General features: G+C 35.0%; 1 protein-coding gene across 5 annotated transcripts in view; it reads right to left on the bottom strand.

The window, feature by feature from the left end:
• Nucleotides 1–14,963, bottom strand: part of PPP1R12A (protein phosphatase 1 regulatory subunit 12A) — a 113,021-nt gene that overhangs the window by 22,310 nt on the left and 75,748 nt on the right. For 4 of the 5 annotated variants that reach the window (XM_033514672.1, XM_015627394.3, XM_015627393.3 and 1 more), the window contains exons 10-17: nt 12,819–13,034; nt 11,922–12,016; nt 8,883–9,005; nt 7,362–7,523; nt 6,741–6,917; nt 3,042–3,132; nt 1,035–1,232; nt 690–858 (exon numbers count right to left, since the gene is read on the bottom strand). In XM_033514672.1, coding sequence (XP_033370563.1) covers nt 690–858; nt 1,035–1,232; nt 3,042–3,132; nt 6,741–6,917; nt 7,362–7,523; nt 8,883–9,005; nt 11,922–12,016; nt 12,819–13,034 — 1,231 coding nt within the window. The remainder of the gene's footprint in view (nt 1–689; nt 859–1,034; nt 1,233–3,041; nt 3,133–6,740; nt 6,918–7,361; nt 7,524–8,882; nt 9,006–11,921; nt 12,017–12,818; nt 13,035–14,963) is intronic. The other variant, XM_033514673.1, reaches the window with a different exon arrangement.

A 14,963-nucleotide genomic window follows, 5' to 3' on the forward strand; every position in this document is an offset into this window, starting at 1 on the left:
ACTGTATGTTAACAGGCTCTTCCTTTGACAGGCAAAGAATCAGACACATCTCTCAGAAATACAGCAGGTGACTCACAGGTGAAATGAGGGCAAAATCTCTGTGACATCTGAGAAAAACCTTTTTGTGATCTTTGAATCATGCATCTAATAATCAGTTTAAGATTACAGAAACCAGCTAAAGTATGCAGAAGTATGGTTACATCTGAACTAGGATGGGAAACATCCCCTTTCCTTTTCCAGCTGCTCATGCAACCCAGAGAGGTCCTTAAAGAAATAAAGGTCGAAGTCCTTCAGTGTGGAAGGACTGAAACAAACCCCTAGTTATTTAGCAATTATTTAAACAAGTAAAATTCCTTCTTAATACCTACAAGTATTTATGCCCTGAAATATGGTATTTTATTATAGCTGCTGTGTTAAACCAGAAATTAAAGAAAAATTTATGGGGGTATATTTGAAGTATCTGTGACCCAACAATGGAAAAAAAATCAAAAGGCTGGCAAAACCCCCAAATACAGAAAATCTTTTTTCTTATCTATATGAAAGTTCCGAAATTTCTTACAGAAGATTTGAGCAAGGTACATCCCCAATGGTCTTACGTATCTCACCCTATTTTGAAATACCTCTAGAAATGTAAGCTGCCCTTTGTCAACTAAAACAACAAAAAAACCCTTCATGAACAGTACTCCTACCTCTCTCACTTTCCTTTGTTCCACTCCGAGAATAGGCAGAAGTTATACCTATAAGGCTGTTTGGTCTGTTTAGCTGACTTGAACTTGATAGAGAGCTAGTGGAGGTGGAGAGTGAAGAGGTGGATGATGACGAAGTTGAAGTTGAAGTTGGTCTATAGCGGTGATATGGCTATTCAACAGAAAAATGTCAGAATTAATTTACCAAGATAAACAAATACAAACCATGGGATATGAAAACATTTAACTATACAAATAATTCTTACAGTAGTACCAAAATTAAAATAATATTGTTGGAGTAAAGATTCATATAATTTCTCTACCTAAAGAGACTCATCATGAAAATACCTCTTCAACAGTTCGGGAATATCTTTGTCTATAATCATCATCTTTAGTTTCAGATTCTTTCTTTTCCTCTTGTTTTTCTTTGTCCTGTTTTTCTTTCTCTTCCTTTTCTTTTTCTTCATTTTCCTGTTCTCTGGTTCGTGTGGGACGACTTCTTCCTATAGTTTTTTCAGCTTCTTGAAGATCTGTCAGTGTTACCCCCTGTGAAAACAGCAGTCAGCAAACACCACTTAAATATAACATTAGCATTAATGTAGATGATCATGTATTTTGAAGAAAACATTCAACTTAAGAAAGTTAAAGCTATCTATTAAGAAATGAATGTTACCTATATATTCTATCTATAAAGCTTTCCTCTTGAATCTTGGAACCAAACATTCCTCTGATATGTGGCAAGTATTTGCTGTAATGTGATCTGCCACAAACTCCCCAGCAAGCCAATTTTTAGCTGAACTAGTAGATACAGATTGCATAGAAGATCCTATAGAAATAATTTAAGAATCCAACAGATGCTTTTAATATGATCATAAGCATACTAAACTGTGGCGGCGGCCTCAGGGGAGACGAAGAGTTACATTGTCCCACCCCAAACCCCTTGTGAAGGGCGGCCCAGGTGCTGTGTTTGGGTTTGAGTCCCTAGGGGGTTCTCCCTTGCTGTGTTTCTAATGGTTCCTGACCCTGAGCTCCACCCTCAAAGGTGGGGACCCGCAAGAGTTCTGTCCCTCAAAAACCCCTGCTGTGCCACTGTTAGGGGCTCTCTGTTCTGGACCTGACTTTGTTCCCATGCTGAATAAATGGTTTCATGAACGGGAGCCCGTCTCGTTGGTGTTTGATGCTGGTCCCCAGAATCCTGCTGCTTCCCTGGACAAGATCCTGAAGTTGCTAGCCGCAACACTAAACATTCTGAAAGAACCCTAAAAATTTAATACTAATATTTTCAGAAATGTTGAGACTTTACAAATTAATTCCTTACAACTGGATTTTTAGGTCAGCAACACTAAAAAGTCCCCTGTTATTTTTAGGCTAAAAACTAGTTTTGAAATAAACTCAGAAAGCAAACAGTTTTATGAAGACAGATCTTCTCTACTACGCTTTTCAGCTATGTATCTTAGTGAGACATTGCTCAAAACACTTTGTAATCTACTCCTCAAAGCCAACTTTGCATCTGAGCAGTTAATTAATTGCTTTTAGTGTTGATAAAGTTTAATCCAGTAATTCCTGGTAGCTTCATCACTGTAAAGATTCAGCAATAGTTAGCTTGTATTCTGACTATCTTTCAGGGCTCTGAATTAGTACTACGAAGTAAAAATAACTCCTGTATGATGAAGTTGTATCAAGCAGCACAGACCTCTCACTAGGAAAGCTAACCAGAAGTATTTGAGGGGTTTAAAACTGAAAAGATTTGAATGCAACATTGGTAAGCAATGTAGCTACAGACTCAGCCTAAAAACAGGTAAGGACAATGGCTAGAGTATTTCTCTAGAGTACAGTGTATAGAGGGTAGAGCTGTTTTATTCAGGGACTATTTGCTGATTATTCTGTTTGCCAGAAGACAGTGGTTGGCAGTTGCTCCACTGCCAAAGAGCATTCAAGTACCATTAGAGATACTCTGTTTTGCTATTGCCACATTGGTCCCTGTGATAGGATTGTGCTAGCTGCTGACAAAACATGGATAAAAACTGGGAAGAACTTCCAAATATATCAGTGTGTAAACTGAGAGAAATGCTGCAAGGAGAAATGCAGTTAGATACTTGATTATTAGTATGTAATAAAAAACTCTCTTTTAGTATTTTTCTCTCTCCAGAGAAACTAGATTAAAAATATTTTTCCTTTGTCATTAATCTTATTAGCCATCCATATGTTGATCAGCTCAATTATATTATCTACAATTGCTCATGCACAAAAAAAAATAATTAGAAATGGATGCAAATGCAGTATGCTATGCCTGTTTCTCAAGAATGATGTTATGGGTATGTTTTCAAAAATCTTGAAGCTTTAGTAATACTATACCTGTGTAGATCTTCTAGACTGTCTTGCTTGCCTGGATCTAGCTTTTCTTTGGGACTCGGACTCTTCATCCCGTACTGGAGTGAGGTATGATCTAAAGAGTTAATTACAAACAAAATTAGCACATGATAATTTTTACACAGGAAACCAAGGCTGTCAGAAGAAAATATTTAACTATATAGGACAGATTACATTTTAGACATTTCATCCATATCATACTGATCTACTTATTCATCAAGACAGCAGCCTTAGAACTCAATTAAAATATACAGTTTTGCTACCTAATTTAGATTTCTTTTTACCATTTTCTATAAATATAACTTCAGCTCTTTTAGTATTTCACTAACACAGGGGGAGGAGACCTCAGAGATTGAGCCAGTTAGACCTTTATACATCAAATATGTGTGTGTGTTAACTTTTAACATAACTTGTAAGCTTTTAGAAAAAAACAAATGTACTGTTAATGCAGAAAATCTAATTATATCATCCATTTAACCAGAAATTAAGAATCCCTGAGAAGGTGGTTACCATATTTTCACATGAATCATCCACACTTTGAGTAATCCAAGTCCCTTTGAAAAAAATGAGCTTAAAAATAAATCTTCGTGAAACCCACAGAAGTCCTGCAGAACAAGCAGGTAATTGTAATCAAAGACAAAAGGCTCCTAGAGTAGACATACAAGGTCTGGACTCTTTTTAAGAAATTCTCTATTCCAAATAACAGGTTAAAAAACCAACAGGAGATACATGCATGCACAAATGCATATATTTGTATGTAAACCCATAATAAAAGAACTTAAAGGTTTTTAATGCATTTGTTGATTTTCTATGGTAGAATATTCTGGGAAGCTGCTACAATTTCACACAGTTTTTAAATCCTTGGATTGGCTAAAAATTAGGAAGAAAGTGAAAAAAAAGATTTTAAAAAAGTGAAATCAAAAGGTAGCTAAAAGGCTGCTTAAAACTTCTCTGAGCGCCTTTAGATTAGATTCTCTAATATTTTCTGATTGTCTCTTTTTATATATCATTAGTTAAGAATAGTTAAGAATCACTGGCTATAGATTCAGTAATTATCTAGTGATTATTCCATCAGCTATTAACACCTAAATAATTTACGTATGGGAAGAGCAGTTTGCTCACCTAATTATATATTTAGTAGGCCTTAGCAATACTAAAAAGAGTTCTGAAACAATTATAAGAGTTAAAAAACTTAATTTACACAGACCTAGAGGTTACAACCTATGCTCTACCCCATTAAAATACTTACAACTAACTGCTATACTTAAAAATGTTGAAAGAACTCTAATCTTATGGTGCATCTTTAAAAACCCGCACTGTGTAAATTTGATTTCCTTATCTGGATCTCTTGCAACAGCATTTTTGATTGACTTTGATTGACTTTCCGTTTCCCAAAAACTTTAGGCTGTATCCACATAAGGAAAAGGGTGCCTGTTAGGCTGCTTTAGTTAACTTGACCTGAACCACCACTGACTAAGGAGGGCTTGACTGCAGAGCTGGTGTCATCTTTAGGGCTTAAAATTGCTACAAACTGTTTACCATAACTTGCTTTTTAGTAACTGCTGTACCTACACCTACCTTCCAATAATTCTGAAATATTTTAAATTGCACTGAGAGAAAACAAAAAGTCTCAACTTTTCAGGTGAACACTGCAGCTATAGTCAAGAGTAGAAAGTACTCTTCCCTAACATCCCTTGTATGCGCCACACACAGCTACCTATGCTGTATTATTCATAATACAAAGATTTAGAGACTCAAGTTTATTTCCTTCCCTGTTTCTCTAAACCAATCCTAAAAATCAAATAAAGAATATAGTTTCTTCAGCTACTCTAAAAGACTGCATCGTTACATGCTTCAACAATAAAGTACTTTATAATACCTTTACTTTTCAACTATCTTTGAAATACTCTTCCAAACACTTTCTAAACATAGTTTCAGTCTATAAACAGAGATTAACCAACTTCATTACTTAAGAAAATATATAGCATGTAGTAGTAGTAGCTCATATACATTTATTTTTTCATGTGCATACAAACATATATAGATACACATACACATATATATATATCTATCTGTATATATACAGATAGATATGCTTGTGCTCATATTTAGCATGCTACATTCTCAAATGCATGCAGCAATTATTCAAATTTTGATTTCTAAGATTCAATGATAAACTAATATGCCATCAAGAAAGTATCTGCAACAGTTTATTATACAATCAGCCCAGTCAGAGAAAACCACAGAATTTCAGGCCAAATGCAGGTATCTTTAACATATGTAGTATATGCACATTAGTAGAAACACACTAGTGAGAGCAAACGAGACGGCAAAAGCCTAAGTCTAACTTTCCTTGCATTTCTAGCTGATATAAGACTGAAATAGTGTTTGAATTTTAGAATTTGAACTACTCTGAATTACTTTTGAGAAAAAGGGAATGCCCTTTTTCTCAAAAGTAATTCAGAATAGTTCAAATTCTAAAATTTGTGGGGTTTAGTTCAAATTTCACTAAGGAAAATGCAGGTTCTGATCCGACTACAGTAGTTATTGAAATGGATTGTTAGCACATGTGGACCCTTCCTGAATCATGGTGAGGAATAATAAAAACATAATCTACATATCACAGAAGTTTTTTCATCTCATTCGGGTAGGAAGAAAGACTACAGAAACTAGTGTACTCTAACTAGGCCACTATAAGGAATCTTAAAATGCTGCTGCCTTAAGTGAACCAAAAGAATGAAATTTTCTTCTGCAATAAGGAACAGCTTCATTAACTCTGAACATACAGAGATACACATATCTGGCACTGATACAGAAAGTACATTTCGAAACTACTACAGGAGCAACACAGAAATCTGAACTTGCATTTTAGCAGGAGAGTTAAAGGATAAACATTTATAAATATCCAGAAAAAGAAGAACAAGGGAAAGCTAAGAGGAATTAACAATATTTTGAAATCTTATTTTTGCTTCCATAAATAGAAGGAAACAACCCTTCATGGAAATAAATATGCACCAATCTTAAACCATGCTTCATGTAACTGTAAACAGAAAAAACCACCATATTCTTAAAATAAGATTTACATCAGCTTCTTACTCATTCTTCATATTGAGTATCTCTTAGAGCATTGCATTTAAAATTGTATGACTTTCAAGTAGAAGAGATTCTAAATCATGCAATGAAATAAACAGAATGTGTTGGGTTCAATACTCTCTTCTCAATAATGTTAGGCATACAAAATGATTGAAAAAATGCTATGCCATGACTTATTAGCATACTGCCAATGGCACACTATCTCAATCAGCAGCAACGCAGTTGTAGTAATTAATTACTTAATTAATTTTATTATTTTGAATTCAGTGTTTTTACAAAGTTCCATTATTGGTATTTTGAAGAGGACTCATTTAATCTGTTAAGAGAAATACAAATTTGAAAATACCATATCAGAACCCAAAGTCAGTCAAAAACACACAACATTGAAGTTGAAATTTCATATACAGTCTCTACTAGTACTAAGCTCTTAGATAAACTGAGGTATCAGTTGTTTCAATACTTAGCAAGAAAACAACACTGCTTTACACACTGTACTGTTTGATTCTGCGGTACCAACACATTCCTTTAAATAATAAAAAAAAAGTATAACTTTTGTGTAAGAGTGACGTTACTCTTAGGACCTTTACACACCTCCGTCTCTCCCTGACCTCTGATGTTGAGGACACAGTGCCAGAAGTAGCTGTAGTCATGGCTGTGGTAGTGGCTGCAGCATTTACAACAGATGGTGCAACAGGAACGGTCACTGCTGTAGGAACACTGTCCTTTTCTTTCTCAGTACTATCCTCAGCCCACAAACGATTTGAGGTACTACAGCATAACAAGCAGCAACACAAAAAAAGAGAAAAGGAAACAGCTAAACAATGAAAGCACTTTACTAAACAACTAATAACATGTAAATTGAGGGATGGATTTTTTTTAAGAAGCAAACTGAGAAATGTCTCTACTATGAAAGCTCAGCTTGAGCTATTAAATTGAATAAATTAAGAATTAGCAGTTTACAATAATTGAACTTTTATTCTTCAGACCCTTCTAACATTTGATTTATTCTTTTGTACCAACATGGCTTTCTTGGTACAGTAGAAAGCCATTCACAATTTTTGAGCCAAATTGTATAAAATCAAAACAAATTTAACAAGAAAGTGAAAAAATCCAGAGCCCCAGGATCTACTAAACAAGAACGCATGCACATACATAAGCACACAGTAGACCTGACAAAAAACATAAGGGAAGAAAATGTCCCGGTGCCATTACCTGCTTTGTACACCTGCTGAAGTAGAACCCGTTGTACTCTTCGTAGTAGTGTTTGTGCTGGCAGGCAGCGTTTTCTGAAGACCAGCAGAAGAGGTAACCGTTGATGCAGTACTTGGAACATTAGAACTTATCAAATCATCTTGTCTTCTACCAAAGGAGCCACTGCAGGAGAGACATGTACAATGGTTGCATTTATTACTTATATTTACTCATTAAAATATCACCAAGATGAGAATGCTCTATTGAATTTCTGCCCATGTATTCTGTGCCTCAGTTGAGTCTTGGAAACTTCTGGTGCAAAAGATGCGTTTCTTTCATTGTTTCCTTGGCTAGGACTTTTAATTTATGACTTTGGAGGGCATCAGAAGTGTCCCTTAGTCCCGACCATTTCTTCACCAAAGAGGATAAAGAATGGAATCTCACTCGTTTATGTAAGAATGTCTTGATCACATCTACTAAAGTATTCATATAGGGCCCCCAATGTCCCATTTTTAAACTGCTGTTTCACCCACACTGAATACCTCAGAAAATGCAGAACCTTACTGAACAGCTTGTCAGGAAAGAAAATGTCATCAATATCACTCCTCTTATAATTTGAAAGCAATTAAATACACTGCCCCATTTTAAAAAAATCTTTAATCATTCCCAGGAAGAATAACCTCCCACTCAGTTTTTTCCCTTGCTCTTCGAGCTATAAAGAAGACCAGTGGTTTCCAAGAAATAAATATGCATTATGCTGTATTAGACAGCCTGGTTACTGATAATATCAATGTCAAGACTCAAAATAATGCTAAGTATGTGTACCAATATGCAGCTTAGTTATTAGACTCTTTCCTTTGATCTATTAATTTCAGCTATTTATTGCCCCACTAATTACAAGGAAGAATTTGATTCAAATAGCTACATTGAACCTACACAATGCAACCAAGTTAATCATGTATATATGTGCATTATATGATTCCTCCTGAGAAAATTCTGCAAGTTAGGAACCGGCACACCTGAGACCTACTCTGTTATTTTCCTAATTTACTTTGCATTCAATTTTATGTGTTCTATGATGCTGATACTCAACATAGGCATGGCTATAATTTACAATTATAGACAGCAGTCCAGTACCTCAAGACTGTCATTCAATAACCAGAATTCAAGAGACAGTGTTTTCCCCCTTTTCATATACCAAGCAGAATTATTTCTATCACAACATTTAAAATAATTATCTTTGACTACTGAACCTCATCTGGAAAGAGTCAAATGAACCCCAAACTGAAATAAACAATAGGAAAAGGAAAGCATCTAACTTTAATTACATAGTTCAAAATCAGCACAACCACTGCATCAGCATACAGCTGCATATTTAAAACCAGCACAACTATTGCAATATATACTTTGCAATTATTATGAACATGGCAATTTGTCAGCATTCAATTTTATACTGTCCTTACAAAATGATTCAGTACTTGTCAACTTTTAAGCCTGTTTTGATTTAAAAACAAAAAAATAAAAAAGAAGAAAATCCCACACCTTCTTTGATAACTTGTGTTTAATGATGTAGGACCTTCATTCAAACTGTTTTTCTTGACATCTTCTTCCCATTTTCTCCTGGTGTAGGAACTGCCACCACGTATTGAACTAGCAGATGAATCCCTGTAAAAGATTTTGGGTTAGTAAACTCACATTAAAGAAGGCTGTTCTTGATGTGAGCTTTGAATTAAAATCCTGGACAACACACTTAAAATAAACATAACTGAATAAGGAATAGAATTGCATTTATGGACAATCATTTTAAAGCCTCTGTGGAAGATACTACATTCATACTAACACAATTAGAAACATAAAAAGAAAGCAGCATCAAAAGGAAACTGCTAAAGAGGATTTAATCAACATGAAATCAATTGTTGGCTTTTATCTGTGGTCATTGTTGGCTTTGTTTTTCTCAAAAAAGCAACAAGATGTTTTTCTGTTTGCTCCTGAGATTATCCAATCTGCTTGGGGTTTTTAATAGCTGATTTGATGGAATTTTTCATTCTCTGACGTTATAAGAAGTTTAAAAGCTGACAAGCCTTTAGAACTCATGATACTGTAAGACCAGTGTAACTAGGCTTGCAGTAGCCATTCCTGAAGGGTCTGACATGTATCACTAGCTGACATGACTTCAGTCATAAGGAATTTCCAGACTGCTGTTGCAGTTTATAGAAGCAAGGAATAACCTTGCAAAAATCTGCTTGTAAAAACTATCCCTAAAACTGACACACAAAAACCAAATTTCTAATAAAAATATCTGCTCAAGATCTGAAGTTCAGCCAGTAGGAAGAATAAAATATGTCTTCCACAAAATTATATATAAGACAATCAGGTGTACAAGGCAAAGTAAAATAAAACTTTGAAAAGATATATTTTATGTTCAGATTCCTTTAGCCATCATAATGTACCTCTTTTTGCATGAAAATGTATGTTGGCACTTCTGCAGCTGGAAACATTAGAAAATGGTAAAACATAGACCATTAAATGTAGTGCTGTTTTTACCAGCTGAGAGAAACACAAATTCTGAGATATCATCTACCACAGAAAGGTCCTGCTGCATGACAATTTCTCATAAACTCAAGGTTTCACTTTGCCAAGACACTACAATACTTTTGCTGTAGCACTGGCTACTCAACTGAGGCTGGATGTCTGAGATTTGTTAGACTAAAAGCCCAGCTGGGATTCATCTTGAAGTCACTTCCATCACTCACACAGGATGTTAGCTAGGATTATGCTACAGCACTGATTCACAAGGTGTTATGTAGAACAAGAACAGGGCACTAAGCTAAGCAACAAGGACAAAGACCTTTGACAAAGGCAGAGACCCTAATAATTTACTAAGGTACCTGTGGGGCAGATGGTTAAATTCTTCATACACACAAGGTCAGAATAAATGTCAAAAACCTCTTATGGCTTTAGGTAGGCTGGATTGTCTGCCATATCATACAGTAGGCAAAGTATTGATGTCTAAAAGCAGGATTCATCTCTGGTACAACAAGGTGTACAGGAAGTTCTCACAAGAGCCGTTATACTGATGAGCACTAGGACTAACAAGACTGGTGACTGCAGTTAATCTCATGCCCATGAGAAAAACTATACTATTGCTGATAACCGCTTTTAGAACTGTGTCTGTGAATAAATCAAGACTGGCAGATCAAGGACACAAACAGACTTCAACACTTAAGAAAGACTTAATCTCTTTGTTGCAAGCAATAACAGCTTCTAAGGAATAAAACTGAATGAAATATTTATTCCAATCTTAAGGTATCATCTAGTTAAGACACTTCTGAAGAACAAGAGCTTTTTAGAAGAAGTATTAAAAAAAATCCCCAAGAATGAAACAACAATAATCTCTCTATAAACAAACCAAAACTGACAAATTTGGTCTCAAAGAATATAGCAGTTGAGATTATGACAGCACAAACAGAAACTCAAAATTTCCCTCTTAGAGAAACACAGATTAAAAACTATCTGGCCATGTAAAATGAGAAATGCTAATAAATTGCACTGAACTTTAGGGAAGTGTGAGATCTGAAATATCCCCGAAATATCTGAAATTCTGTTTTGAAACAGGATTTGTCACCTAGAGCCTAAACTTAAGCAACTTCCTGCAAGCATGAGAAAAAATAATATTTATCTTATGTTTGCATTGAAACAAACAGTTCTCAAGAACAGCAACAAAGACATTCCTCTTCAGGTATAAAAAGACTATCAATCTCACAGACAAGGATTACAACAACACATTTTGAGCAATCAAAGGACTTTCATGGATGACAGTTCAGGTCATCCAGCATTCATCTGTCTAGATATGATCCAACCAAAACCAAGGCATTATGGAGACCTCAACATTTTGTACTATGCATTCTACAGTAACTGCAGAAAACACCTCTGTAGAACCTCAGTAAAGGAGAAGTGAAAAATAGGAAGGTTCTGACTGTGCAAATATGCTATGAAGGTACCCCAAATCCTAACAGGTATCAAGCCTATTCACCTAACTATTTGTTTCTTTTATTCTGAAAGCTACAGAAGTAATAGCAGCAAATAAAATAAAAATCTCCAAAAGATAATGAAAGGTCAACATGTAAACAGGAAAAGCTTATCTAACCTATGATTCCTGTACTGCTGCTGCACAATATCATTTTTAGTAAAGTCCATAATAAACACACATTTTATCAAAGTAATAATGTAGCCCAGTAGCAGCACTTTGTCACTCAAGACAAAGCAGTAAAATTTTAGCACCCTTCAGTAGCTTATAAGTTTAAGACTTCATATTTTGGATTTTATTTATTTTCTTTCTCAAGAAGACAACATTCTTCACTGAGTTCTGCTCTTGTCTTAGAATAATCTGGACTCTAGAAAAGCTTATTATAATTTACAAGATCAAAAACCTTCAGGAAGTAGACTGCCATATGAATTAGCATAAGCTGAACAGCCAGACAGTGCTAAAAATTAGCACTGTTTTAAAACATGTAACTTTGTCAGTCACTTTAAAATCTTATTTAAATTTTATATTAAAAAAATATATAACTTCAGAGTCACCTGTTTTCTTTTTCATCAATATCAGAGGTACTGGCCAGCCGTCTTGGTATTGTAGGTGCAACATATGCAAGTCGAGTTCCTTTTCCATCTTTCTCCTGAAAGACATAATTTTTTTGTTAATTGTTACTATTATTAATTATTAATATTAACTTGTCTGGAAAATCATCATTATGCCAACTCCAGCCATATTTATTGTGACCTGATTACACAAATGAGTTTTAAGCTTTAGTTAAATATCATAAAAGACCATACAGGAAAAGGAAACTGCGAATGTTTCCATTCTAGTGATGATAATGACTTATTTCTCTTTTTCCTGCTTTGCTGAAATACAATTCCAAAAGTGATTCCTGAAAGCAACTGGTTCATTATTTTTATATAATACAGTACATTATCATTCTTAATATTTAAATTGTATAAACATTTGTATTTCATTCTATGCAACCACAAGTTCTATTTTGTTCAGCTACCTGAACACTTGGTTTAGTTTAGCCACAGGTTACCGAACCAATTTTCGGAAATAAAAAATCACTACAAAATGAAAGTGAATACAAAAGAGACTTCTATAATTTAGAAGATTCTTTTAGCATCACTCTCCAAGTGATGCAAAAGCTATCAAATCTCTGATGTCCTCAAACTGTAAAAATTACTACTACCTTTGCAAGTCCTAAAAAGGAATTAAATGCCAGCATTTAATTATTACCAGAAACTGAACAATTACCAGACACTGAAGGACTATATTACACTTTGAGAGATACTACAAAGAAGCTCTGTAACTTAACAGTAATAGTAAAGAACAGATGTGTACTACAATCTGACTTCTATAATACATCATGAACATCTATACTAAGAAATGTATATGGATTCCTCAAAATGTTGTCTCATCCTGTAAATGATTACCTTTTCTTTGTTGTCCAGTGAAGAGGAAAGTCTAGGACTTGATGCAGAACGCATAACACCTGCAGAGTCCTTTTCTTTCTGAGCTTCTTTAGAAGCAGTAATCTCTGCAAGTGCACCATAACTACCAGTTTTCCTAAGACCCAACCTCCATGAAGCAGGAGATTCATCTTTCCTCTCTTCATCTTTGGGAGAAACCTTGGTTGTAGATGTTGGAAACTATAAAACACATGAAAATGAATTTAATTTATTAACTTACGCTATCCGTGGTAATTCATGCTCTTTGCAAAGATTTGAGAACTGTTTTTAATAATCGTAAGTGCTGAACTCATAGGGAAGTTGGAGTGAGAGGCAACCTATGCACTTTTCTCTTGAATTAGTCAATGAGATCAGAAATGTAAGACTGGTCAAGGAATACCACTGCTATAAAGTTAGCTTACAAAAACCCACACTTTGTAATACACGCTGTGAACTTCAGATAATAACTTAGAAACATGCAAATCCGGTATTAACATTTTGATTAAATATGTTATTTTGCAACCTGTACATAAACCTGTGCACACAAGAACCTCACCATAGATTTTTCACCCTTATTGGGCACAAGAACAATGCCAGTTTTGCGCAAGCCCTGCCTCCATGATGCAGGATCTACTGACTCCACGACAGGCATGATAGGAGGAATGAAATCATACTAAAGCCAATTAAGACAAGACAAAGATGAAGATTGAAAGGAAGGAAAATAGAAACAAAAGGTTGTTTTAACACCCTACAGTTTGTTCCTAGGTTTGCAATAAGTAACTCTTCATTACAACACAAAATACCAAAAAAGCAGTAAGACACTTAAAGCCTTAGTAAAAGATTACAACCAAACATAACACAGCATGTTTAGCTCATTCAGAGACAGTATTACAGCTTGCATAGAAAAGAACAACAAAACCTTTGACCTTACAAGGTCCATGGCCTAAATCCTCACACTATTGATAATAATGGAAGATTCACACTAGCATACATACCCCTTATCTACTTACCACGGATCATTCACATCCCTCAATCACATCCCATGCTAGTGTAGCTATCCCTCCCAAACTTGCCTTACCTTCAGTACCTGCAGCCAGAGAGCAGCATTACTAAAAGCAGTGCAGACTGAAGGAAACCTGACTTCTAGCTTAGAATACTGCATCTGCACCCCTTGGTTTTGCCATCTATGATGTAAAAGCAGAAGTGCAGCTACAGCTTATCACATGCTGCACACCTAAAAAGGCAGGTGCAAGCATAGGTCCAAGATGACACACAGAGTGCTGCTTTACCTTTACTGGTAAAAACAGTTTAAAGCATTTTTGTTTACTGATAGAAGCTGTAACTGCTCCTTTAGATCACAGCTACCTGCTATGTTACAAAATAATAATTTTGATATAATGTGCATTTATTTTGTAGCTACAGAAGGCCCTGAGCTTTTTATAATAATAGGAAAATACTTTTAGCCTGCACTTTTTACCTAGAAGACCAAAATATAAAACATTAATTTCTGCATAACAAAATTAGAAGTGTATTGACGATTTGTAAAAGGTTGTAATTTAGCTTAAAATCAAGCTTATTTCCTCTCTTATGAAAATATACCCCCATATCATTAAATCTGATCAATTAAATTAAATCTGCATCCATTACATTAAAGTATTTTTTGTAAGATGAATCACTATTAGATTCTACTGTGAATGTGGAAGTCTAACCCCAGTAAGCTCCCAGGAGCAAAATACACTTTATACTATTCTCCTAGTACTTTGTCTTTTCTCTCTACTGTGGCTGCAATTTATCATGGTTACCATTTCTCCTGAACATGCTTTTCAGATGCATAAGTAGATGGTTACATTTTGATGATGATGTATATAGAAAAGCTGTAATGAATGACAAAAGAAGATTTACTGGCTATCCAGTTTGCTCTGATATTCTACAAGTCTGGCTATGCATTATCTACTGTAATTTTTTTCCGCAAGCATATCTATCTTGCCAAGTAAAACTGAAGTTCATCCAAATTAACTTTTCCTGTAAAGTTACAAGCTGTAAAAGCTTCCAGCATGCAATAGCTTTGCTAGGTGTGGATTTGAGCTGTGCATTGAATAAATCATGTGTCACTATTATTTAGCTCTTCCA

This window comes from Parus major, chromosome 1A (genome assembly GCF_001522545.3).
Source record: "Parus major isolate Abel chromosome 1A, Parus_major1.1, whole genome shotgun sequence".
Classification (NCBI taxonomy): Eukaryota; Metazoa; Chordata; class Aves; order Passeriformes; family Paridae; genus Parus; species Parus major.